The 23,023-nt window shown below is 43.6% G+C and overlaps 1 protein-coding gene across 1 annotated transcript in view; it reads left to right on the forward strand.

The window, feature by feature from the left end:
* Positions 1-351: 351 nt before the first annotated feature.
* SMAD1 (SMAD family member 1) overlaps positions 352-23,023 on the forward strand; it is a 43,537-nt gene continuing 20,865 nt past the window's right edge. The window contains exons 1-2 of the mRNA XM_065736384.1: positions 352-417; positions 19,913-20,536. Of these exons, the coding sequence (XP_065592456.1) occupies positions 20,137-20,536 (400 nt within the window). The 5' untranslated portion in view covers positions 352-417; positions 19,913-20,136. The remainder of the gene's footprint in view (positions 418-19,912; positions 20,537-23,023) is intronic.

Genomic DNA, 23,023 nt, shown 5'->3' on the forward strand with positions numbered 1-23,023 from the left:
CCGCGCTGCGCGCCGGGTGTGAGCCGCGCTCCTCGCGGGGCCCGAGCCGTGCGCGGCGGGGGCGGGAATTTGGAGAGGATCCCTTGCCGGTGCGTGCGCGTTGGCAGCGGTAAGTGGAGGCTGGGCGGCTCCGACTGCCTGACGCCAGCGCGACCAGATCAATCCCGGCGCGGAGGCAGGGCGGGAGCTGGGTTCGGCCCCTCTCTCAGCGCCCGGCGGCCGTACCGCAGCCGGTAACAGCTTCGCGGCCCCTCGCCTCTCTCCGTGGCGGGCGGCTGCGCCCTTCTCCTCCTCCTCCTCTTTCTCCCTGCCGCGCCGGGCCGCGAGGGTCCCCGGCGAGTCCGGGAGAAGCGGCCCCGCGCCCTCTCTCTGCCGGCATGATGGCGTCCCGCCCTGCTGCCGGCCCCCGCTTCCCGGGTAGGTGCGGGAGTTGCTGCGGGCTCGGAGGGAGGGGGGCTCCGCGGGAAGCCGCTGCTCCGCCCGGCCCCGCTCCCGCTGCCGGCCCCATTGTGCCCCGGCCGGGAACGCGCAGCGCCTCGGGATGGGGCGAGCGCCCGCCTTTGTTTTTACGGAGAGAAGCCTTTCACCCCGGCCGGCCCGCACTCCCGCTTTCGTCGCGACTTGATTTTCCTCCCTTTCTCTCCGCAGCCCCCCTCCCCTCCTCTTTCCCCCCCTTTTTTTTTTTTTCTTTAATGACAAATCTCTGCTCTGAGGTCAGGGAAAGTTCACTTAATTTCTCTCTCCCTTGCCGTTAGAAGGTTGGGATGCGCGACGTTTCCTCCTCGCTGTAGCTTCTTCACACACTCGGGCTTTGCAGCCAAACCATCTTGTCCTGAAGATGGATCTTCAAAGCTGATTGAATTTTACCGGTGTGGAAATAGTAATGCATTCTAAAGCATCTGAGCCAAATCCTGACTTGTTTTTTTTTCTTATTTTTTTCCTAAACTGAAGTCAGTGGGAGTTGTGACCGAGGAAGCAGCGCTGTGCTCGCTCTTTTGTTAGCGGTTCAGTCTGGAGATACGAGCTCTGACCTTCCAGTTTGCTGTTATGTTGGACAGATAACTGTAACTTAGTTTGGGTGATCACCATTATTGTGGTGTATTTGATGGGGAAAAAAATTCTTCGCTGGGTGTAAGCCGAGTTAGGAGCGTTACTTGAGGAAGGAGAGGTGTTGTGAGATGGAGGTGTGCGGGGGCACGAGTAGATGTGTATTCCAGACACGAGTGAGTGGGAAAGCTCACTGCTGTGAAACGTGTCATGGTTTAAAGCACGTCAGTGCTTAAGGATACAGCATCTTGAGGCTGACACGCTTGGGAAAAAGGTGTGCTTCACACATGGCATAGCTGATCCTTCAGATGGCACACAGACGAGTAGTCAGAAAGAGAAAACACTGTTGGTTTTCTTTCCTCTGGTAGACCTGCCGTGTTTTTAAGCAGCACTCAAGAATAAGACTTAAGAAGTAAAGCTGACATGGCCCACAGAGTCTGAGTTTCTTGCCGGGCATGTGTTGCAGCAGCTCTCCAGCCCGTGTGGCTGCCGGCCTGCACCTTGGCCTGCCAAACAATGGGAGCAAATCGTGTGAGGAAACTCGAGGTGTCAACATTGGCTTCGTTTTTTCTTTTGTTTGTCTGTAATTATTCTGCTGAATTACAGGAGATTACTTTGTTAATTGCAGCTGATTAATATTCCTTCTAAGTTGGAGTGCTGTACTGGGAGGCTTGTTAGAGTTTCTCATTGGATTTCAGTGCAAATGAGAAGTGCTCGCTTCATCCCTGTGACCAGGAGATCCTCAGGATGGCACTGAGCCCTGTAGCCCCTTTTCATATTCCTGGCCCGGTCTCGAGGACCCAACGAACCCTTGTAGTTTACTTCAGACTGCAAGGAAGAGCTTGAGAGAAATCTCCCTCGAGCTGAGCGATCCTGAGCCCTCCACAGCTACCAGAGAGGATCTGATCACGTAAGATCAGGTTACCCTGAGGGCAGGGATTTGTCCTTGCTGCAGTTTTGACCCTGCTAACACTGGGTATGTAAACACTTTTTTTTTTTCCTTTCTCTGTCCTGCTCGTCTTCTTGTGTACCCTTAAAGATGTGATGATCCAAGATGTGACTGAAGGAGCAGGTGAAGGGTATTTCCATTTCTGTATAGATATGAACTGTTAAGTCAGATGCATGAAAGCTGATGAGCTTTTGCTGTTCCTGTAGCATGAACACAAAGTAAGGAGTTGATCGCATGGAAAAGTAATACAGTTCAATACAGTTTAATACAGTTCAGGGAAGTACTTACTGACATCCAGATTACTGGGAAATTATTCAGGTTAAATTCTGAGTTTAGTTGCTTAGTATAAAAATTTATATTTTGAAAACCAAGGTGTTGTGACTTTTTTTTTTTTAATTGAAGCATTAATGCACTGTATATCCCACATGGCCAGCAGTGTGCTTTCTGAGGTCCAAGCTGTGTGTGTAAAATAAAAGCCTATTTGAGTAGTCTTAGCAAGCCTAATGGAGGCATCATCTCAGCTTTATAAATAATGTAGGTTGTGCATAATGTGGAGTCCCCGGAGACTGCAGAGAAAGCATCATTACCAGCCTCTTCAACCTGCTGGAGATCTTAAATTGATTTACAGCACCGAACTGGTGCAAAATGATACATCAGGATGACACGGGGTCAACCTGTAAAAGTCTATGATGTGAGGCCGTTAGTTCAGTCATCATAATTAAACTGTATTATGAGGGCAGCAAAGCAAGTGTCCGTGACATGTCCCATTGTGCTTCAGATGGGTGGTTTAAGAGTCAAATAAAGGGATTTATTTTTTCTTACGTTTGAATAGAGGGTTTTTCTTGAGGTGGGAAACCAGTTATTTTTAAGTTGATACTTTTTTCGAGTTGATGGAGCTGTATCCGTGCAGATTGCTGTATAACAGCTATTTCCATGAGGATTTGACTATTTAAGTTTGTAAACAACAAGGGAAAATGTTGGATTAGGCCTTTTGTGAAGGACTTGGCAGAGAGTGGATCGGGGGTGATGAGAAGGACACTCTGAGCTGTTAATGGCTGCCACAAAGATCTCTATCTTCCTCAGAGAACAAACGCTCATTTGCATCAGAGAAGCTTTTTTGTTTTGTGTGTATTTGAGTGGGGCGTGTCTTGGGTTTTTGACGGGATAGAGAAACTATCAATTTTGTGCCTGTATTTGTTGGCTTTGGGAGAAGCTGCTTGCTGAATGGCGCGGCGCTGGGACACGTTACTTCAGATTAGATTGGGTGAGGTCAGGTGTTCAACTGTACCCAGTTGCATTGATGGGTTAATGTTTATCATTATTTTTTTAGTTCTGGGAAGGATGGGGTTGCCAGTGTAGGGAACTTGGCCAATACAAGGCCTGCAGAATGCAGTCACCCTGACATCTCTGTAATTGGTCTGGGCCAGTGTCACTCGTTTTTCAGTACAGGCCATCCACAAGAGAGTTTGATGCTAGAATAAATGTCACCCATCTTTTTCATTTTGTTCTTCTCCCACCTTCTCCCTAGCATGCAGAGGTGAAGGATGGAGTACGAGGAGGAAGGCAGGTTACTTTCAAATGTGCCTTTATTTAAATCATTGCATTTAGGCAGCGTTCAAAGCAATATCATCCAAAGGCAATTATTATGTTGACTTGGCACATAGGCAAATCGTTCATGTGGTTCACTGGTGATTTCTGAAGCATTATTTCATACTTCTTTGATTATAACGGGAGCACTCTTCCCAACGTGGAAACAGATGAGACTGTCTGAATAGCACGTAGCAGTGTTGAGAAGTATTAAACGTGCAAGAGTTTTTGTCATTAAAATCATTTAAATGCCAATCCACATCAAAGTGATCTATGACTATCAATACGCTGTTGGTTAACTTGGAAATCAGATATCCATTAATTTTTTTTTACTCTGTTAAAGGAATTATGGACAGAATCTTGAGAATGTTCTCTTGCTTCTGTGCACATCACAGAGTCATCTGCCTGCCAGCTTGAACTGGTGGTTCTGTGAGTTACCGTTTTATTATGTATTTTGTGCACAAGGTTGGGTTTCAGGATTTACCGTGTTAGTTTCTTCTGCAGAAGTTGGAAGGCTAATGTATGTGTTCAAAAACTTTTCTAGGTAGGGGAAAGCAAACAAACAAAAAACCTTGTATATATGCATAGCTAAGACTTCATACTTGTGTGGCAGCTCAAAAAGGGTTTTATGAATTGCAGGAAAAACTTTACGTTTAGATTCCTTGTATCATGCTGGGACCATAGTTGGGTTTGTTCCTTTGTTTGTACAAGATTGGAAATTACTGAAAATTTTTGTTTTCATGATACACTGATTTTCTGAGGATGTTTTTCTGATACATCATTTCAGACTTCAGATATCAAAGTTTAAGGCAGTGCTAATGATAGCAGCGCTCTGTCTGGTGTAATGTGATGAAACCAGGACATAAATCCTTTGAGATGGCTTATTCTTACTGTGGCATGTATGTGGAATTATTCATACTTAATAGGTGTGCTGTATTTGCGTGTGTCATTGCTTAAAATAACATTCACTGCTGGTGAAAGTTAATTTGTTTGGACCAGATAAAGGCAGACTAAGCCAAAATGAAGTTGAGAAGAGCCTGAAAATTGATCAAAGTGTATAGATAGTAACTATTTGTGTATAAATGCTTAAATACTTATGAGCATAAAGTCATTTTAGTTTGGAATAATAAGGCACTGTATGGGAAATCATGTTGTGACAAACTGGCTTGCACTGGAATGTGTTCCTGAGAGTGGTAGGAGGAAGTATTTGCTGCTTGGAGAGGTGCTGCTAATGAGCTGTGTATTTGATTGTGTTCTGTCAACGTATTCCACCTTTATCTGTTATGTTTTCTGTGAATGTTGTATGGAAAATATTAATGCAGTGTACTTGCTACCTTTCTTTAGTATGGGGACTATGATTCAGCTGGTGTGAGGGTTTGTAGATGTTCATATCTCCCAAGGCAGCTGAAAGAGGACTGGATTTGGCAGTGTGTGTGTGTGAGAAAGAGAGACGGAAGGGGAGTGGGGGGAGAGGTAATGCGGAAGCAAAAGAAAATCCTGCTGGAACTGACATCTCCTGCTGTTTCATTTGATAAGTTCTTTAAGGTTACCAACGTTGTTTAATTCTCTGTGGTGTCCCAGTAAATTACGGGGTGGATAGCAAGTGTGTGTGAGTTTTTGTTAACTCTTTGTTGTTCTTTTCTTTCCAGCTCTCCCAGCACACGGTAAAACAAACACTTGCTCGTGTTCCTGTAGGGAGAAAAAATTGGCAGAACGCCTTTGCTCACTGTTGGTCAGTTGCCTTTTTTCTCAAAAGTTTTTGAACTGCACTGTATGAAACAAGAGAGCTGCTCCCAAGCTAGGCCACAAGCCCCAAGTTAGGAATGCTTGCAGAAGTTAAAAACTTGCTCGTTAATGTTCTATTTCTTGAAGAGTCTTTCTCTTGGTATGTTATAGTCCATTGTTAAATTTGCTTTTTATTTATTTATTTATTTTGACCACTGTTGTGCTTTCCTGACTCGAATATGCTTTGGAGAAGCTTTGGTTTGGTTTCATTGTAATGTAGGGAGGACTTTCTGCCTTCAGGTTAGTACAGCTACAAGTAGTCTGCTGGCTTCTGCTGTTAAGCTTACTCCGTGTCTATTAAACTAAATCAGTCTGTCTTGCCGTTGCAGATAGGTGCAAGATGAACAGCACGAGAGTGTGACTGTGGTTAGTGACAGCTGCTGAAAATATCTGTTGCTGTAATGATGAGTAAGGGATAGGAACCCCTGTGAGCAGAGCATTCTGTTAGCTAACAGTGGAAGAAACAGTGGAGGAGTGGCTTCGAACCAGGACTGTACAAAGTACGGGTGACACCAGTGAGAACAAATGACTTGCATTTCAATGGAACAAAGCCATATGAGAAGAAAACTTCAAGGGAGGGATGAATGAGGAAACTCATCAGACTTGTGGGTGCTTTAAAGATGTTGAGTAAAATTTGTGGAGGCATTATTTCTGTTAATATTGTTCTGTGTTTTGCATTGTGCGCTACCTGATCTGTCGTTGTAACCACTGAGAGAAGTACAGTAAGGTGGCAAGCCATTTTAAGCAGACCTTGATGAAGTGGACAGAACTGGGGAAGCAGTAGTCTGATGGTAATTTTCATTGATAACGCCTGTCCTTGGTAGAAGATTTGGCTAAACCTGCTATCCTCTTCTGAAATGTGACTTTGATTAATAGCGCTGAGTCCACCGAGTTTGACTTCCTGATGAAAATGTCGTATTACTTCAATAAAAACCCAGTTCTATTGTGACTCGTTCTTGTGCAAGGCAAATGAAGCTGTCCCTACCAAGGAGGTGCCTGATGTGTTTTGGGTTTTTTTTGTATTTGCAGTGAGCAGAGTTCTATCCAGTTTTCCTCAACTGTTTTTTCAACTGAGGTGTGAGGTTTCTTTTTAAACGTAGACCAAATTCTCGCTGTTTTCGAAAGATTAGCAGATGTTTGGTGTTTGTTTTGAGGACTTTTTTCCATTTGTATTACAACCTCATTATTCTGTCAGGACAGTGATGGAAGTAATTTTGAAATTTCTTTCCTACACTTTATAGACCTAATAACGTGTCCATTGTGGCTTCTGGGACTGCCAGATGTATGATATGATTGCATGACTTCAGTTTCAACTGTGTAGTTGTTCAGGTATCTCAGACATCTCAGATGTGTACTTCCTTGCACAAAGAGGGAGGTGGAAGAGGCAGAGAGTGTGATTAGGTGCCATTACTGAGGTGTCACCACGAATCTGCAAAGTCCAGGACCAGTGTTTGGTTTTCCTCTTGGTTGTACCTCTTGGCATCATCAGATCTTTCTGCCTTTCCATCACTGAGACTGGAAGATGGGTAGAATGGGAATTGGTTGTGCCTTCCTCTCTGTTCACCCGATGAATGAAATGAAGAATGATGCAGTTTCAAAAGATGTGACCTTGCTGTATATCTCGGGAAGCCTGGATAGTGTATGTATATAGTTTCCATCTCTGCTGTTAGATTTTCTGGCTCACCGTTGCTGCTCAATTCCTGCTTTGCAGCCTGGCAGACTTAATTACAGAACCTTTATTTTAGCCATGTGAGTGTCAGTGTTAAGTGCTTCCAGCGAAGCGTAGTAGCTAAAGGAAAACACTTTGTCTGTATTAACTTAAAAATTTGAGATAAGTTGATTATAGTTTCTGTAAAGCACGGTGTTAGATTTCATCTGGGCAGTGTTTTATAAATACTCTCATCTTAAAGTCTTGTATTATGGGATATTTTTGGACAGATGACTGTGAAATCACTTTTCTTATATTTACTTTAGGTGCTTGATAGATCCTTCAGCTATTCAGAACCAGCCAAGGCAGAGGTTTTTGCTTTGGGGATGGGACGAGGCTTTGCAAGTGAACTGAGATGCCACAGAGGCTGAGGTACTTGTGTTGAAACTAATGCTAAATCTCTGTCCTGAGTATCACTTGAGATTAGAAGGGTGGTGTTTCCGCTGAATGGAGAGGACCCCAACAGCTCAGTTTTTTTCAGCCCTAGCCACAGGTTTCTTTGCTGGGTGACTCTGGTGCTCATCCTGATGAAACTGTTCTGCAGAACATTGGTGGTTGTTTTTGCCAGGCTAGTAAGTTGAATGGGCTACTAACAGACTAAGCAGAGGAGGGAATTATGTTTGGAGTATCAAAGCTGGCACAAGGAGATAAAGGAAAACCTTTCTCTCTTTGCTTGGGAGCAAACTGGGAGCTGCTCACCTGCTTGCAGACTGCTGACCTTGCTGGCCAAAGGCAGCTGCTGGAGGTAACCCATTGTAAATGAGTACTCCCAGATGAAGACTTCTTCAAAATACATTCCAAAGAAGGCTCTAATTTACACTTCTTTTTTTTTCCCAGATGCTTATATCTGTGATTAGCATGGTGAGGTTAGACTGCCAACAGTTACGTGAGTCACGAAGTCCTAGCGTAGTTATACTGGCAGCAAAATGACAGTGATTAATGATATAGTTTATTTTATGGGGGGGGTGAGGGAGGATGGATGGGGAAGAACATTTGAACAAGGTTTTCTGTTCAAGTACTCTTTTTTTTTTTCTGGTATAAACTGGAAATGTTTTCCAATTTTAATATGGCATGTGAACAGAACATCCTGTAAAAGGTAGAACAAATGGTTTTTGTTATATTTTTCATGGGGAAAAATATGACTTGCAAGTTTAATGTCTCCCTGTTTATAGGATGAAATAATTTGAAACATCTGTTGGACCAGGTAAATTTAGTTGCCATTAGCAAGAAACTAGAGGAAAGCAAAATCTTAAGTCTGTTTTAAAACCCTTCAGTGAAAGCAGGCTGGTGTTGTCATGGGCACTGGCTTCTAGCAAAAGTTAGTGCAGATGAAGATGATACATACTGGTAAGCCTGTGAACTGCTTGTAGCTTTCCTGGGTTCTACACTACTTCAGAAATCTCTTGGACTGACAGCCGAAATTTTCCAATTTTCTCAAAGGAAATTTAGAAAGCACTTATTGTATTATATATATGTTTAAAAAAAATCTTCTTGCTGCTGTGAATTGGAAGGAGGTGAGTAGGAAAAGATTCGTGTCAGAATTCCCGTTGATACCTCCACATTATATCTTCTCTTTATTCTCCCCAGCTGCTATTTTCAGTCACCCAGGCAACGTTTTGTTGCGAGAAGTCATGAAGGTTGGGACTGTGAATACATGTCCTAATCTGCCCAGTGTGAGGACACTTGGCTCTGTTCTCCATCGTACAGATGTCTGAAGAGCTTCTTGCTCTCTCATGTTTCCTCTGCCTAATGTTCTTAGTAGTCACCTCAGTTTGTAGGAGATGCTGAAGGAAATTTCCAGCGCATTCGTAAGAATGTGTATCTTTTTGGAAGATGCCAGTCTGAAATGCTCTTTAAAGAAAACTCCCAAAAAACTGTCGCTGATCACACTGATCTTACTGCATTTTGGCTCCAAGTCTGTGCCAGGCCCAGATATCAGTTACTGCTATGGTATTGGCTGTAAGCATGAGTGATGTTGTCCCCGGGGCCAGATGTCCATACTGTTTTGGGATAGGTGTGTGGTATCCACGCAGGGCTCATCCTGCTTGCAAGGAAAGATGAAGCACTGGGCTGTCTTAACCATGGTTTCTGGATAATATGCTTTCCTGGCTGTATTGGTCCTCCCAGAAATTCAGCAAGTGATGCCTCACTTCTCCCTCTGCTCTGCACTCTTACACCTGTATCTGTGCAAGGAGGAATTTCAGCACCTGGACTGCAGGAGCTGAGAACAAAGAGCACTAAGTTTTGCTAAACACAGTTCTGTGTTTCTGAATATAAGCCCTTTGCCAAGCTTCTTGCCTCCGTTCACTTGGCACGCAGGGATTCTCTATCTTCCAGGCTGGGGTTGTCTGAGTCTGAAGTCTTGCTACTGGGAGAACCTGGCAGCCTAGGGGTGCTGGTTTCATCCCCAGAATTAAAGGCATCTGGAGTCTCAGCTTAAAGAGGAGGATTGTGAATAGTTGTGCTGTCTTTGTGCACTGGCTTTTAGCCTGGAATTAAGTAGTCCTGGAGAGCTGCAAGTCCTGGAAGTTCATCCTTGGAGTCTTTCTTTGTGGCTTACCTGGGGCTTGGAGTTGCCTTATCCACTGTGTTGGGACAGCTGTAAGTGCTTATTCACTAGTAGGCATCAGTGGCAACTTTGCAGAGTGTTAAGCCTCTTTTGCTAGCTGGTATGCCTCTGGCCCCAAAGAGCATGTGTTGTACTGTGTTTTGTTGTCTCAGCTGTAAGCTTGCAGTATTTCAGTTCTGTGAAACCTGAATTTAGCTGGTTTTAGAAAATAATGATGGGATGGATAATAAGTTCCCGGGATTCCATGTGCAGAGTCATACAGGCTCTGTTGATTCTTTTTTAATTTTAATCGTAAATTTAGAGGATACTCACTGTTTCTTTGTATGTGGTTTGATTTCTCTACCCAAGTCATAAAAAGCTTGCCGATAACCGGGGGACCAGATAGACAGATAAGAGCCTTTTTTCTCTTGTTGTAAAACTTCCTTATTCCCAGTAAGCGCTGTAGGAGGATATCTCCCACTTCCTTTCGAGTTGTGCACTTGGCAAGTGCTGTATGAACTGTCGGTTCCTATCTGTGGGCTGCAGCCTTGTACAAAATCCTCCAAAACCTTGATCTCAGGAATATGAGAAAACGGTTGGACATGACATTGTGCAGATGTTCTGATTTCCACCTGTGAAATAAAGCTGCTTTATTCTGCAGCCTTTTGGTCCTCTTTGGATCTTCGAGCACAGGCGCATCCTTGTCTTGTGCTTTTAGAATTGGACAGATGCCCCTGAATCTGATAGATCCTTGTTACCCCGTTCTCTGCTGTTGGTAGCTGGGAATGGTGCAGTAGTGCTCACGTGTACTCAGGTCTCTGCAGTGGTGCCTCATGCTCCAGCTTTTCTTACTGTAACCTTGTGATGGGTTCTTGCTTGGGGCCTGTAGGGTGAGTGCATCACTTGGAATGATGAGTCTCACGGAGTGGTCTTGCCAGCAGATGTTTTTGCTGGTGGTCACCTCTCTGGCTTTCTTCATCAAATATTTACCTGTGGAGCGGTAGCCTTCTGAGATATTTTCTCTATTTGTTGGTGGGGAAAAGTAAAGCTTGACGTGAGAAAGTAATCTGCCTGAAGGAAGTGGGATTTATGTCTTCTGAGTGCTGGAAGTGCTTTGAATAGTGGAGCCTGTAGATCACACCAGTGACCTTGTCATCTGGGAGGCTGTTGGCTTGGTTGTCAGCTATGGCAGTGCACAATACCCTCTGCACCAGGCGTGCCTATCACTGTAGGTGGAATGCCAGTGCTTCTAAGGCTTGATCCTTAACCTGAATTGCTTTGGAATTAAGAGCTTTGCTGAAGTCACTTCTGAAGAGACCATTTAAATGTTGTTGTTATGGTGTGCTGGTAACTATTCTTCCACCAGTGCAGTTAAGATTGGTGGGATCATAACCTTTGCTAGAATTTCAGTGGTGCATGGTTGAAGGCCTTCAAGCTTACAGTATTTTTGGTACTTGTACGTCATGTTCCAGTAAAGGCCTTTATCAGTCTGCATCTGCGGTGCGTTTTAAATGTGAACCCAAAGCTTTCTGACCTGATCTCAGATCAATTCCTGTAAGTCTGTATTTACCCACAAGTCTGAAATTGTCTTTTTTCTGTATAAGCTGAAGAGGCAATCATATGTGGTGTGACCTTGGTCTCTTTCATTTGCAGAGGGCCTGCTGGGTCCAGGTGGCTGGGCAGAGAGTGAATGAGCACTGGGGGGCATTTGCTGTGGTGCAGCAGCTGCTTGAGTCTGTCTGGGGGTGACAGGGAGAGACGTGTCCCAGTGTGGGCTGCAGTCCAGTCCTGATTTTCAGAAGGCTGCTAATGGCAGGCATTAATTAAACAGTGCTTCATTGGAGGGTGGAAATCTGGCAGATCGGGATGTTTGTTTCTGGGTTGTGAAGCTGTGTCATCTTTAAGCACTTTCTCTGTCCAGAATAACAGTCACGATTTGCAGGACCCTTCACCAAATTTAACTTGGTCATTCGCTTTGCATCTTGTCATTTTAATGATGTGATGAAGATGGTGTTCTAAACCAAGAAGTACCTCTGTTGGTTTTGCAGGCTATGCAAAGAAAAAAAAAAAAAACAAAAAAAAAACAAGAGGGATCCTTTTTCAGCTAAGGAAAGCACACGACTGAATGGCTGTGTACCTCAAGACATCTTGAATTGTGGCAATCTGAAGAGGCTATTCTTATTTTGAGTGTGTGAGTGGTGTGTTGGGGGGGGGGAACCAAACTGTGAAAAGAGTTGTTTATTTTAATGACCTTTCTTTCCTTGGTTTAATTTTCATCAGTCTATTCTTTTACTCGGGCTTGACCTAGTGACAGTTTAATTAGTGAATAAAAAATTCTTCTTTCTCCGTTTTTGTTTCCTCTTGCATTGCTGAAACATTCTGCCTTAAAGCTGAGTATCTGAAGCTGTAATTTAACATCTTTACTTAATCTCTGATGAATGAGATCTGGGTCACAGTCCTTAGAAGTGGTTTAATGCAGCTGATGTAACCGTATCATTGCGTGGTCTTGGTGAAATGAATCATTTGTAGGAGCAGCAGCTTGTATAATCTGAGCATAACTGGATTGCATTTGCTGTGGTTGCCTCCTTAAAAATGCTGTCTTGTAGAATTACAGTAGGTGGGGGCCAGCAGAGCCTGTCCTGACTCCAAGCAGCCTGTGCTGTTCTGTAAAGACAAAACGCATCTTGCATTCTATCTCATTCTAAAAACGTTGAGGCTTTAGAGGAGATGGGCTTTTTATCTTCATTTTAAGTTTTCCTTTATGTCACAAATGTATGTTTTAACTACTCCTATAATGCAAACAAACAAAAAAAGCCCCTGGCAGGGACATGTCACTAAATTTTCACCATCTCACCTGTGAAGGAAGTTCCTCCCACCCTGCCCTGATGAATTGGAGGGAAATGCTTTTTGCAGCTGATAAAAACGAAATAAAATTCCGTGCCCTTCCCAAAGGAGGAATTCAACAATTGGACAAGTGGCGTGGGACTGTGTGTTGGTTTGTAAAAGGATATAGTTTGTAAAGATGTTTCCTTTGATGCCTGTGATGAATATGGATGTGTTTCCGTTGGAGAGGGTTTTGATTAAATTCAGCAATTGGAGCTGACCAGACAGATCTAAATATAGGAAGAGGTTTCAGTTATCCTGTCTTTGTGTGTAGTAACGCACCCACGCAGATGTGTTTTGTTATTGTAGTAAACAACACCTGTTTTCTGAAGACGGTTCAGAAAGTCAGGAAAGGGAATGATCTCTGTGGAAAAACAGGAGTTGTACTGGAGTTTTATCATGAAAGGGAAGGCAGGCCACTTCCCACAAGCTTTTTTTGACTTTATTACTAGAGGGTTTCTAACCTAGATAGCTAGGCTGGTCACGGCATTTCATGGCTACCCCGTGTTCACAAAGCCATAGGCAGGGCTGACAGGCAGTGGTTTGAACTGTTCTGCAGTCTGCTCTGCATTTTCACAGTGTGGCCTGTGTCATTTGCTAACTGAGCTCCTTGCTTTCTCCTGTCCTGCCCACTGTGAGCGGCTGGTGGGACAACACCTGTGCATGAATTTGCCCCCAAAGTACACTCACTACGATGGCTGGTAATTCACTCTTCTGACATCTGTTTGTTTATTATTTCTTTTCCTTTTGAATGTTTGGCTTTATTTGAAAATCTCTAAGTGTCCTTCTGCTTGCAGAGGGTGTGCAAGTGAAGCATCTTTCAATAAGCTTTTCGAAAATCACCCGCCTGAATGTTATCCTGGCAAGAATTGTGGTTCGCAGCATTGTATTCGTTTTGTAAGTTATTTCAGTGAAGTTCATAATTTTGTAATCCCATCTGTGTCAGAATTCTGACTGAGTCATCAAATCACAGTTCCTTCCTGAGTGAAGTTAAAATATTAACTTGCTGCTTTAGAGATAATCTTTGGTAACGCATCTGGTTCAGTGCAGCTATTTGCCAGTACCCGAAGAGGGTTCTTCACACCAGTTTCGGTGGTTTGATGTGTCCTTTTTCTATGACCCTCCTGTGCAGTGGGCTTATGCAGCTCCCAGTCACGAAGTAGTGAAGCAAACTGGATGCTGGTTTTATTTTTATTATTATTATTTTGCCCGTAGTCCTGGCTTGATGAATCAGTGCGGAGAGAAGACTGGCATGTGTTAGAAAAATGACCGTTAGTGACTTCATTGGGACTCACTTGCACCTGAACATTGGAATAAGTAGATTTCCTCATTGCAAACCAGGAGTTATTTAGCTTAGGTGAAATGTCCGTGGTTTGTGGATTTGATGATTAAGATTAGACTGTACATGCTAACGTTTCTTGTAACAGGGAGGAATTTTGCTTCATTAAGGGTGTAGATAAATTTGCAAGATGTGTTGTTTTATTCTGTCTTCTGCAGTACAGTTAAGTGTCAGAAGTTACAAAGAACAGTGTCTGATGTTAGCAAGAAAAAAGGTGTGTGTTTGGTTCTAAAAAAAAGGGGGGGGGCTTATTTAATTGATGATGCATTTCTATCAAAATTGGGAAAACACCTCTGCTGTGTCTTCATTGTGTTATTTCTTACAGTCTCATATTTGCAACCGTGAGGTGGTGGAGTCTCCTTCTCTGGAGACATTTGAGACCCGCGTGGATGCCTACCTGTGCAACCTGGGCTAGGGAGCTGCTCTGGCAGGGGGTTGGACTCCATGATCTCTGGAGGTCCCTTCCAACCCCTACAGTTCTGTGATTATGCCAGTTTAGTTGGGCTGTAATACAGTATTCAGCTTTTATTCTATACAGAAATGAGGCATTTTCTCTGGAGGAGCAACGATGAAGTTAACAAGGTCTTTCAAAGCTGGGAACCAGAAACTGGTTACTGTGGTCACAGAGAGTGTGGAAAAAGCCTTGGTTCATAGCAGAAACCAACCAGGGGCTGCGTATCTGATCTGAGCTGTGATGATAACTGGCAAGGAACTGGCAGATACTGATGGCATATGGTTATTTTTGTGTGCTCTGGAGTAACTGAGCAGCGGCAACTTAATTGTTGGCGTTGTTGTGGTGTGCCCTCCAGTTGCATAAGGCATCCATTGCCTCCCTGTCTCATTTTGAGCGAGTGGTACATCTGCTTTTTCGTGCTCAGGTCATAAATCCATTTTCTTATTGAGTGTTAGAAGTTGTGGAAATCTTTTGATAATGGGAAATATTCTTGATAGCTATGTCTTCCAATAACTAGTAGGTATTTCTTGCAAGAGGCTGTGTGGACTACTGCTGTGGTTAGCTGGGCTCCAGTTGGTACCTGCTCTTCACTACTGCTCTGCTCTGTTAGGATCTGCTGTGCTATGGGGGCAGGTTGGTGCCTAAAATGATTTGTTCTGACCTATGGCAACTTTCTTCAAAGGGCAAGCTCTCTTTGGAATGTGGTGAGCAGTTGTCTTTGTCCCCTTTCTCAGACATGGTGCTTTGTTCTCAGGAGCTAAGACAGAGCCTGCTTCATAGGGCAGACTGGAAGTATCCTCCCAGCCGTTGCTGGGTGTCTCGTACAAGTCAGGAAAAAAGCCTGTTGAATTTGTTGAAGTATTTCTAGCTCCAGTATGCACTTCTTACTTGAATGCTTGGTATCATGTGTCACATGCTGATACCTTTATCTGTATGATGCATGTGACTCATGGCAGAAATTAATACGTTTGCATTTTTAAGAGTTTTACATATATATATATATATTTTTTTTTTTTCCTGTGCCAAGAAGACATGTAAAAACGTCAGCTTCTTTTTTTTTTTTTTCTACCTCCCCCTTCAGCCTTGATTTTCCTTATCCTTTTCAGAAATGCAAGGAAAGCCAAAATCGGGCTCGGTTTGAACTCTGATGAGTTTTACAGCAGTTTGACTTTCTTTTTCCACGAGTGCTGTGGTGCTACTGAGGCATGATGGTATAAGGTTTCCGTGAATTTTTCCAAGATGAACAAAGTCTGATCTTGTACCATAAGAAGGTACAAAGGAAGGTTTCTTTGATTAAGTAAATCAGCAGAAGACTTGCAGCTTCTTTTGACAAGTCACATCATGTGAAGAAGGAAATCCAAACTTTTTGTTGCTTGCTCCAAGAATAAGAAGCCAGAGGAAGTTGATGCACAACCTGGTGTAACGTGTTCTAGTGTTACAGACGCTTTGTGATTTTTAGTAACGTCTGAAAAGCCCATTGTCGCCCAGTGTGCAATAGCTCAATAATTGCACGTTCAGGAGGGGTGTTGTCTTGGTGAGGGCAGGGGTCTGCTTGACCTATGGGTGTGAACTTGAATATTACAGTGAGTTCAGCGTGGACCTTGACTTTTATTGCCAAGTTGGCAGCATCCTCAAAGCATCCTGATTAATGTCCTCCTCAAGGCCTTCTGGCTCTGGTTAAAGGATACAGTGTTTATTCTTCTGATACCTAACACAATGTTAGCTCGGTGTTTATTCTGATGCATAACGCAGTGTTAGCTCGGTCTTTGGAGTTGATCTTAAACATGAATACACGGCAATAGCTCTTGCAGGGGGCAAAGCGACAGCTTCATGGGCTCCTTTTTGCCTGTATCCTGGTGATACAAATAATGAAATTAGCAGGGGAGTTAGAGCTGCTTGTTTGCCTGAAACTCGGGCTTGGAGTTGTTTCACCTCCTGCTCAGCGAGGATCACTTCGTAGTCCCAGCCCTCTCCACCCACCAAAAACAATCGCTTATGCAAAGCGGGGCAGTTTCCTATGGGATCTCCTGAGGGAACGTGAGAACAGTCTCACTGAGTATTTTACTGTCTGCTTTGTGTTGCTGGCAGGGTAATTGTGAGCATAGGAAAACAGAGCTTTGCTTGTAGGCGTTTAGCCCAAGTATGGCTGTTTAAGCGCTGGCTGAAGAGCTCTGTGTATAATGCTCATTTTTGTCACGGCCCCCTCACGAGCTGCGTGTGGGTCTGTCTGTGTGTGGATCCAAAGATCACACAGATGATAGTGGCAGTGGAGGAAGAGGAATAAAGCAGTGCTGATAGTAAGGGTTTGTTGATTCCAGCTCATCCATCAGCAGACAGAACATGCAATAAAAAGTGCATAGTTTTTGATGTGTAAAGAGCAGCTGATAAGTGGGTAACAACTTGATTTCCTTTCAACTGATTCCAGACTGCCTTTTGGAGAGTGTGCTGTTGTTTGGCTGAGCTTGTTTCGCTTGTACCTGGTGTGTAAACATAACCTTCAAGGGCTGCTGGTCACTCAGCAGCTCCGATTTTCCCAGAAGACCACGGGGAAGGCAGATGCAGACTGTCATCTGTTGACTTGTGGTTTAATCTTTATTTTGCACTTCCAGCTGATAAGACCACTTTGTGCAAAAGTAATACAGGAAATGATGCATTGCAAAAACCAAAAGTGGCAGGAAGGGAAACGGAATGTACTGGCAAAAGCTCGGTGCTACGGGCATGCTTCTGGCTTCTTGGAAATGGAAATCTCCACCTACACAGCCTTTTTTTAGTTTGACACCACTCTCGGAATGTAGCATTTGAGTGGTATACAGCAGCCTGTCTGTTTCTTTCTTTTTGCTTGTTCGTTTTCCCTTGCTTTTCTTTCTGGCTGATTCAAGGCCTGGATCTTCTCTGGGCAGCTGAGCTGCAGCAGCAGTGCTGGGGCTGGAGGTTATCAGCAGGCTGTAGATGGGACTTGCAGCTGCTGAGCTGCCTTGCTTTCAAGTGTATTTTCAAGTACTGTGCCTAATGGGACTCCCTGTGCTTCCAGGGCATTTCCTGCTGGTTGTTGTTCCAGAGGTGCCAGCTGTTAAGATAACAGTTCTGGTTGAAATGTGTTTTGGAACATGTGTTTATGGGAATGGGACGCGTGCATGTTACAAGAATGTCAGAATATCTATTCCTGTATCTATTCCTATGGCATGGCTGCTTGAGGTTACATCTGAATGTCTTTCCAGTCTTAGCAGGCCTTGTGTTTTCCAACATACTTTTTCCTACACAGCAAGTAGTTTTCCCATGGATTTTTTAAAGCAGCTTGGTAGGAATTGGTTGTGCCATGGTAATCAATGCAGACACAGTTCTACATACGTAGGGTTGAGGTTTAGGCTTTGTGGTTTCTTTTTCTCTAGAATGTCTGTGTAAGTACTCTTAATTTTTCTGTTTTGTTTTAAATCTAATAGGTGTGAAGTAGAAAGCTTGACTTGATAACAGTGGTGTGCTTTTTGTGCGTGGAACTTGCATTTTTTTTGTTTGGGAAAAAAAAAAAGTAGAAAAAAGATATTCAAAACATTGAAGGAAATGCAAAATATATATGAATTGAGAATAAGTCCAATGCTTGTATGCGTATTTCAAACAAGTGTACCGAGTCACCGATAATAACGTTCCTGAACTAAAGCAGCATTTTAGTAGAGCACTTTAGAATGTGTATAAGGATAACGTACTCCTGGAGTGCAGTCAGTGACAGTAATGGAGTTTTAGTTCAGTTAACAGTGTAGCTCGTGCTCAGGTAGCAAAATAAATTGTTAAGTTTGCCCCAGGCTTATGTGTATCTCCCATTGCACCGATGTTATTATTTCAAGTAGAAGTCTCAGCGTAAGAGGAATGGAGAGTACCAGTATGGAGCACAGGTAGATGCAGTCTCTGCCTTAGTTCAAGATAAATTCACATAAATGTAGTTTATGCAATTGAACTAATAAATCGGAACCTTTGCAATTAGATAATTATTTTAGTGGCAACTTATTTGAATCAAATGGATGGTTTTCAGCTTAAAGTACTCCAAGTGTAGAGCTACACTACGGAATTACAGTTAATGACAGTTAGGAGCATGAGTGTGATTTAGCACTTACATTTTCAAGATCCATAATTATTTTTTATTATGTTTCCAATTCTGGCTCGTGGCTGAGCTGGTACCTTCTAACCTGTCAGTGTATGGGTAGTTGTGTGGATGGTTTTTTTGTCTTTCTGATGGTAACAAATACATTGGTATCCTTTTTCCTCTTCCTCTGCAACCTGCTGGTATCTGCTCTGGGATACATTTCCTGTCTGTCTTCATGCTTCATTTGAACACTTCTGTTTTAGTGTTATGCCCTTGTCCCCCCTGCTCTCTGTGGCAGAGGTGATTCTCTTGCTTGCTCCTAACCTGGGTAAATGAAGCCTACTGCTCACAGAAGACCCTGTAATGGGGACTTCTCTTCATGCAGAGTTCTTCTCCCACCTTCACCCATCACTTCATCACTGTTTCATGTCTCCCAACTGGATCATCAGTATACCGTCTAAAACCCTTTTATTGGTTCTTCCTCCTTCCTGCTCCTCCATGTGCCTTTGAGCACATTAGACTGGGTTTTTGACTGGAGGAGTCAGGATGTAGTCAGTGAAATAAGATCACGATGTCTTTCCTTTGCATTCTGCTTATGTGAGGGCTGTTTGATGGGACAGGGAGACAGAACTTTGCTTTCTCGTGGGAACTGAGTCACGGATCTTCCTCGTTTCCTTTTCTGTTTTTGGTTTGCCACTCCAAGTAACTCACGTGAAGCTGAACGTTTGTCTCAGATTGTGATACGCACAGCTCCCACACAGAAATCTTCTATTTGTATTGCTTGCAGGGAGTGCAGTGCTGTTGGGGCATATTGCTTCCACCTTCACTTTGAATTCAAAACTGAAAGTGCTGCTCAATCCTGTGTGAGTTTATTGGGACATTTTGCTGCATGAAGTTGCCACAGTTGTTAGGCCGTGGGGAGTGTACTCCTCAGTTATCAGTGAAAGATGAAATATGGGGGACTGTTTTGGGCTGGGTTTGATACTGTGTTCCTAATGTAGAATCTTTGCCCTTCTGGCAAGTATGCGTGGGAGTACGTCTGTGTCTTGTTATGTTGTTTTGGTTTTTCTTTTTTCTGTCCAGTTTTTCCCAACACTGAGCAAGGCCACACTTGGCCGACATAGCAAGTTGGATAAGGAAGCAGAGCTGTTAGGGAATTGTCCTTCAACCTTCTAAATTGCCTCACCTTTGCCCTTCCTTCCCACTTCTCCCTAACTCCCTCCAGCCTTTTTTTTTTTTTGTTTTCTTTATGCTGTGTCACTGTTTTCCAGGGCCATCCCTTCATTTATTTTGGGCTGTTTTGGTGGTGAGGTTATAAAGTCCTTGCCAGCAAGCTGTGCTGCTTAAAAGTCCTTGTCGAACTGTTCCTTGACTCTGATACTTGAGACTGCTGATGCTTTGTGTTTTTGTTTTGTTTTGTTTTGTTTTTTGGTTGTTCAGTTGGTCTTTGGTCACTGATATTGTGGGGTAGAATGTTTCTAACTGCTGGTGGATCATTGAAAAAGTTAACTCTGTTTTCCTTTTCCTTTGTTCTCAGGTTCTCAGCCAGAAGGCTTTAGCACGATGAGAAGGCCACATCTGTCAAAGGGCAATGTCAACGTGGCTGTCCTGGGGCGGAAGGACTGAGACGGCAGAAGGATCACAATTACTTGGGCACACTGCTTTTGCCTGCTGATAAAATCTGCTGTGTGGTGGTGGTGGAAGAACAGGACGGTCCTTCCTGCTTGTTCTTGGTATCTAGTGTGACCAAGTGGGGTCACCATGAATGTGACAAGTTTATTTTCCTTCACCAGCCCAGCAGTGAAGAGGCTGTTGGGATGGAAGCAAGGGGATGAAGAAGAAAAATGGGCAGAGAAGGCTGTTGATGCACTAGTGAAAAAACTAAAGAAGAAGAAAGGTGCTATGGAGGAGCTGGAGAAAGCATTAAGCTGTCCTGGTCAGCCCAGCAACTGTGTCACAATTCCTCGGTCCTTGGATGGCCGGCTTCAGGTTTCACACAGGAAGGGGCTGCCCCATGTCATCTACTGCAGAGTGTGGCGCTGGCCAGACCTGCAGAGCCATCATGAACTCAAGCCACTGGAATGCTGTGAGTTTCCTTTCGGTTCCAAACAGAAGGAGGTTTGCATCAATCCCTACCACTACAAGCGGGTAGAAAGTCCCGGTAGGTTCTTCCTTGTTTCGCACCTTATCTGAACAATGCAAGGTATGGCAGTTCATCACGTGACTCATCAGCTTAATTAAGCAGAAGTAGCTGTTTGCACATGTCAGATTTGTTCTCTGCAGTCTATCTGGATATAAGCATTGATTTGCAGTTCTCCCTTTCACAGGGTGAATACATGACGTATGAATGTGTCATTGCACAGCAGCGTAGTCTGTGCATGTGCCTTAAGTTGCTGGATCTATTGCCTCTTGGCTTTGTTGGTTTGAGGATTGATTGTGTGTGAAACATTGTAAGCTAACAGGATGGATGACTGTTTTGTGGAAGAGAAACATTCTGATACAGTCTTACTGTTACTGTTTCTCTTCTATCACTTCTGTTCCTTCACCCCACAGGAGATACTGCTGTCTTTTAAGTTCACCTACAACTTTGGCCCTTTGAAGTCTGTGGATTTTTTTAGGCTACGGAGTATACCCTCTGAACCTGAAGTTTTGACAGTGGGAGTTTTTCTGAACGTGAAGTTTTATCTTCAATTTTTCTGCAAGTGGAGTTTGTTTACCCATTACCCATTTCCATGCTTTGACAAGTGCAGCCTGTTCTGTTTCCTCTTCAAAGACCAAACTGCTTTTTAGTAAATCTGTGCTTAATTTGCTTATGTGAGTTCGTTTTCAGGATATTTCCAGGGACAAAGATGAAATGTGCTTTACCATGTCTCCAGTTACTTGTGAGGTTGTACAGGGACATCTGCAGAAATACACTGCAGGTGTGAGTGGGCTGTTCTTTAAATTTAGGGAATCTGTCTGCATTAGGCACTTTATAAACTGTGAAGTTGTTTCTGCAGAATGGCATGGGTCTCTTAAGAACTATGGTGGAAGTGACGTTGTCAGCAGATTGTTTTCCTGTGCATGGAAATTGCATTTATCTTGGATCCGCAACACATAGTGCATATCTAGATGGTAAATATTTCCCTTTGGTGTGTTAGTATTAGTTTGGAAATCATGTGTATGATACCCAATAAGGTATGCCTCTTATGCAGCAGATGGTTAAACAAAGGAGCCCTCTGCACTGGAGAAAAAGGAAAGGAAGGAGTTTTAAAAACTTTTAATGTTGGCGTGTTAAGTGGAAGTGGGACAATAAAATAAATAGTTCACACTACTAGCTCTGTGCATGTGTCTGCACCAGGTGTGTATGTTCAGTGTTTCCAAATACTGAAAACTAAGATTCCCTGGATGCCTACCTGTGCAGCCTGGACTAGGGAGCTGCTTTGGCAGGGGGGTTGGACTCAATGAGCTCTAGAGGTCCCTTCCAACCCCTACAATTCTGTGATTCCTGTAAAGTTGTTTTGGAGTAAGATAGAAGTTTCCAGAGTTTGCGTAGTTAATTTTTTTTTTTTTTTTTACTGGGGGAAAAAAACAGAGTGACTTAATCAAGTTGAGATGGTAGCGATGAAATATTTTTCTTCTGCCACGTGAGTGAGTGCTCTTCAGGAAAATCTAGGTACTTCTGGTCATCTGCTTAGTAGGCAGCTGGGCAGTTTTCTTGTTTACATCAGGGCTAGAATCAGTTTGACAGAGCTGATGCAAGTATTTAGTCCTCCAGAAGAGCAATATGCTGCTCTGACCAGCTGAGATTTTCTGGAGGGGAATGCTGAACAGGGTCTGGCTCCCATCAATGGGTCGTGGGGCTGCAGGTATAAAGCCGTGTGTATGTTGGAGTCGCCTCTTGAGAGTTTACAGTGGATTTCAAAATGCAATAGTGGGCTCAAAGCCTGAAGTTTTTACTGAGGTCCCTGGCTGGGGTATGTGAAGGTGGCTTTTACATTTAATTAACTAAAGATGAATCATTGCTTTGAGGGATATTGCCTGGAGATGAATGGGAGTATGTCGCTTTTGGGTGCAGGTGGCAACTGAGCTGCCTTTTGGCCTAGAGATGTGCACTTCATTAGTTATGACTTCTTTTCCTTTCCCTTTCCTGTTCTTTGTCCTCAGAGTGTCACTTTTAGCTTCAGTTCCCGATAGTGACTCCCAAATTTGGCTAACCATTTTTCCCCATTTTTGTCTGGATGTTAAAAGACGATCATTGCTGCCTAAGTGCTTTGAGATTCACGGACGGGGAATTCACACACGAGTCACTGTTTCCAAGACCTTACGTACCTGAGCAGGTATCAAAACTTGTGTTTCCAAGGTTATTACAGCCAGGAGAGTTAGGATTGTACTTGACAAAATGAAGCTGGAAGCTCAATGATACATTTGATGGGCACTCTGTGCAGGTTGTGCAAGTACATTGAGAAATCTTGGCTCTGCCTGCCAGCTTGGTCTGTGCTTAACTGCCTCAAACTGACCCAGCTCCTCAGGAGCTGCTCTGTAGGATGCTGCCTGGCATGAGATCAGTGTGCTCAGGGTTCACTTTGCTGTTAGTTGTCTCGTGACTGGTGTTTGTGTAAGTTCTGAGGAATGGATTAATGGTAAATCCTCAAACAGATAAAATCAC

The sequence above is a fragment of the Cyrtonyx montezumae genome, unplaced genomic scaffold (genome assembly GCF_038088225.1).
Source record: "Cyrtonyx montezumae isolate F1298 unplaced genomic scaffold, pur_monq_1.0 scaffold_2, whole genome shotgun sequence".
Lineage (NCBI taxonomy): Eukaryota > Metazoa > Chordata > Aves > Galliformes > Odontophoridae > Cyrtonyx > Cyrtonyx montezumae.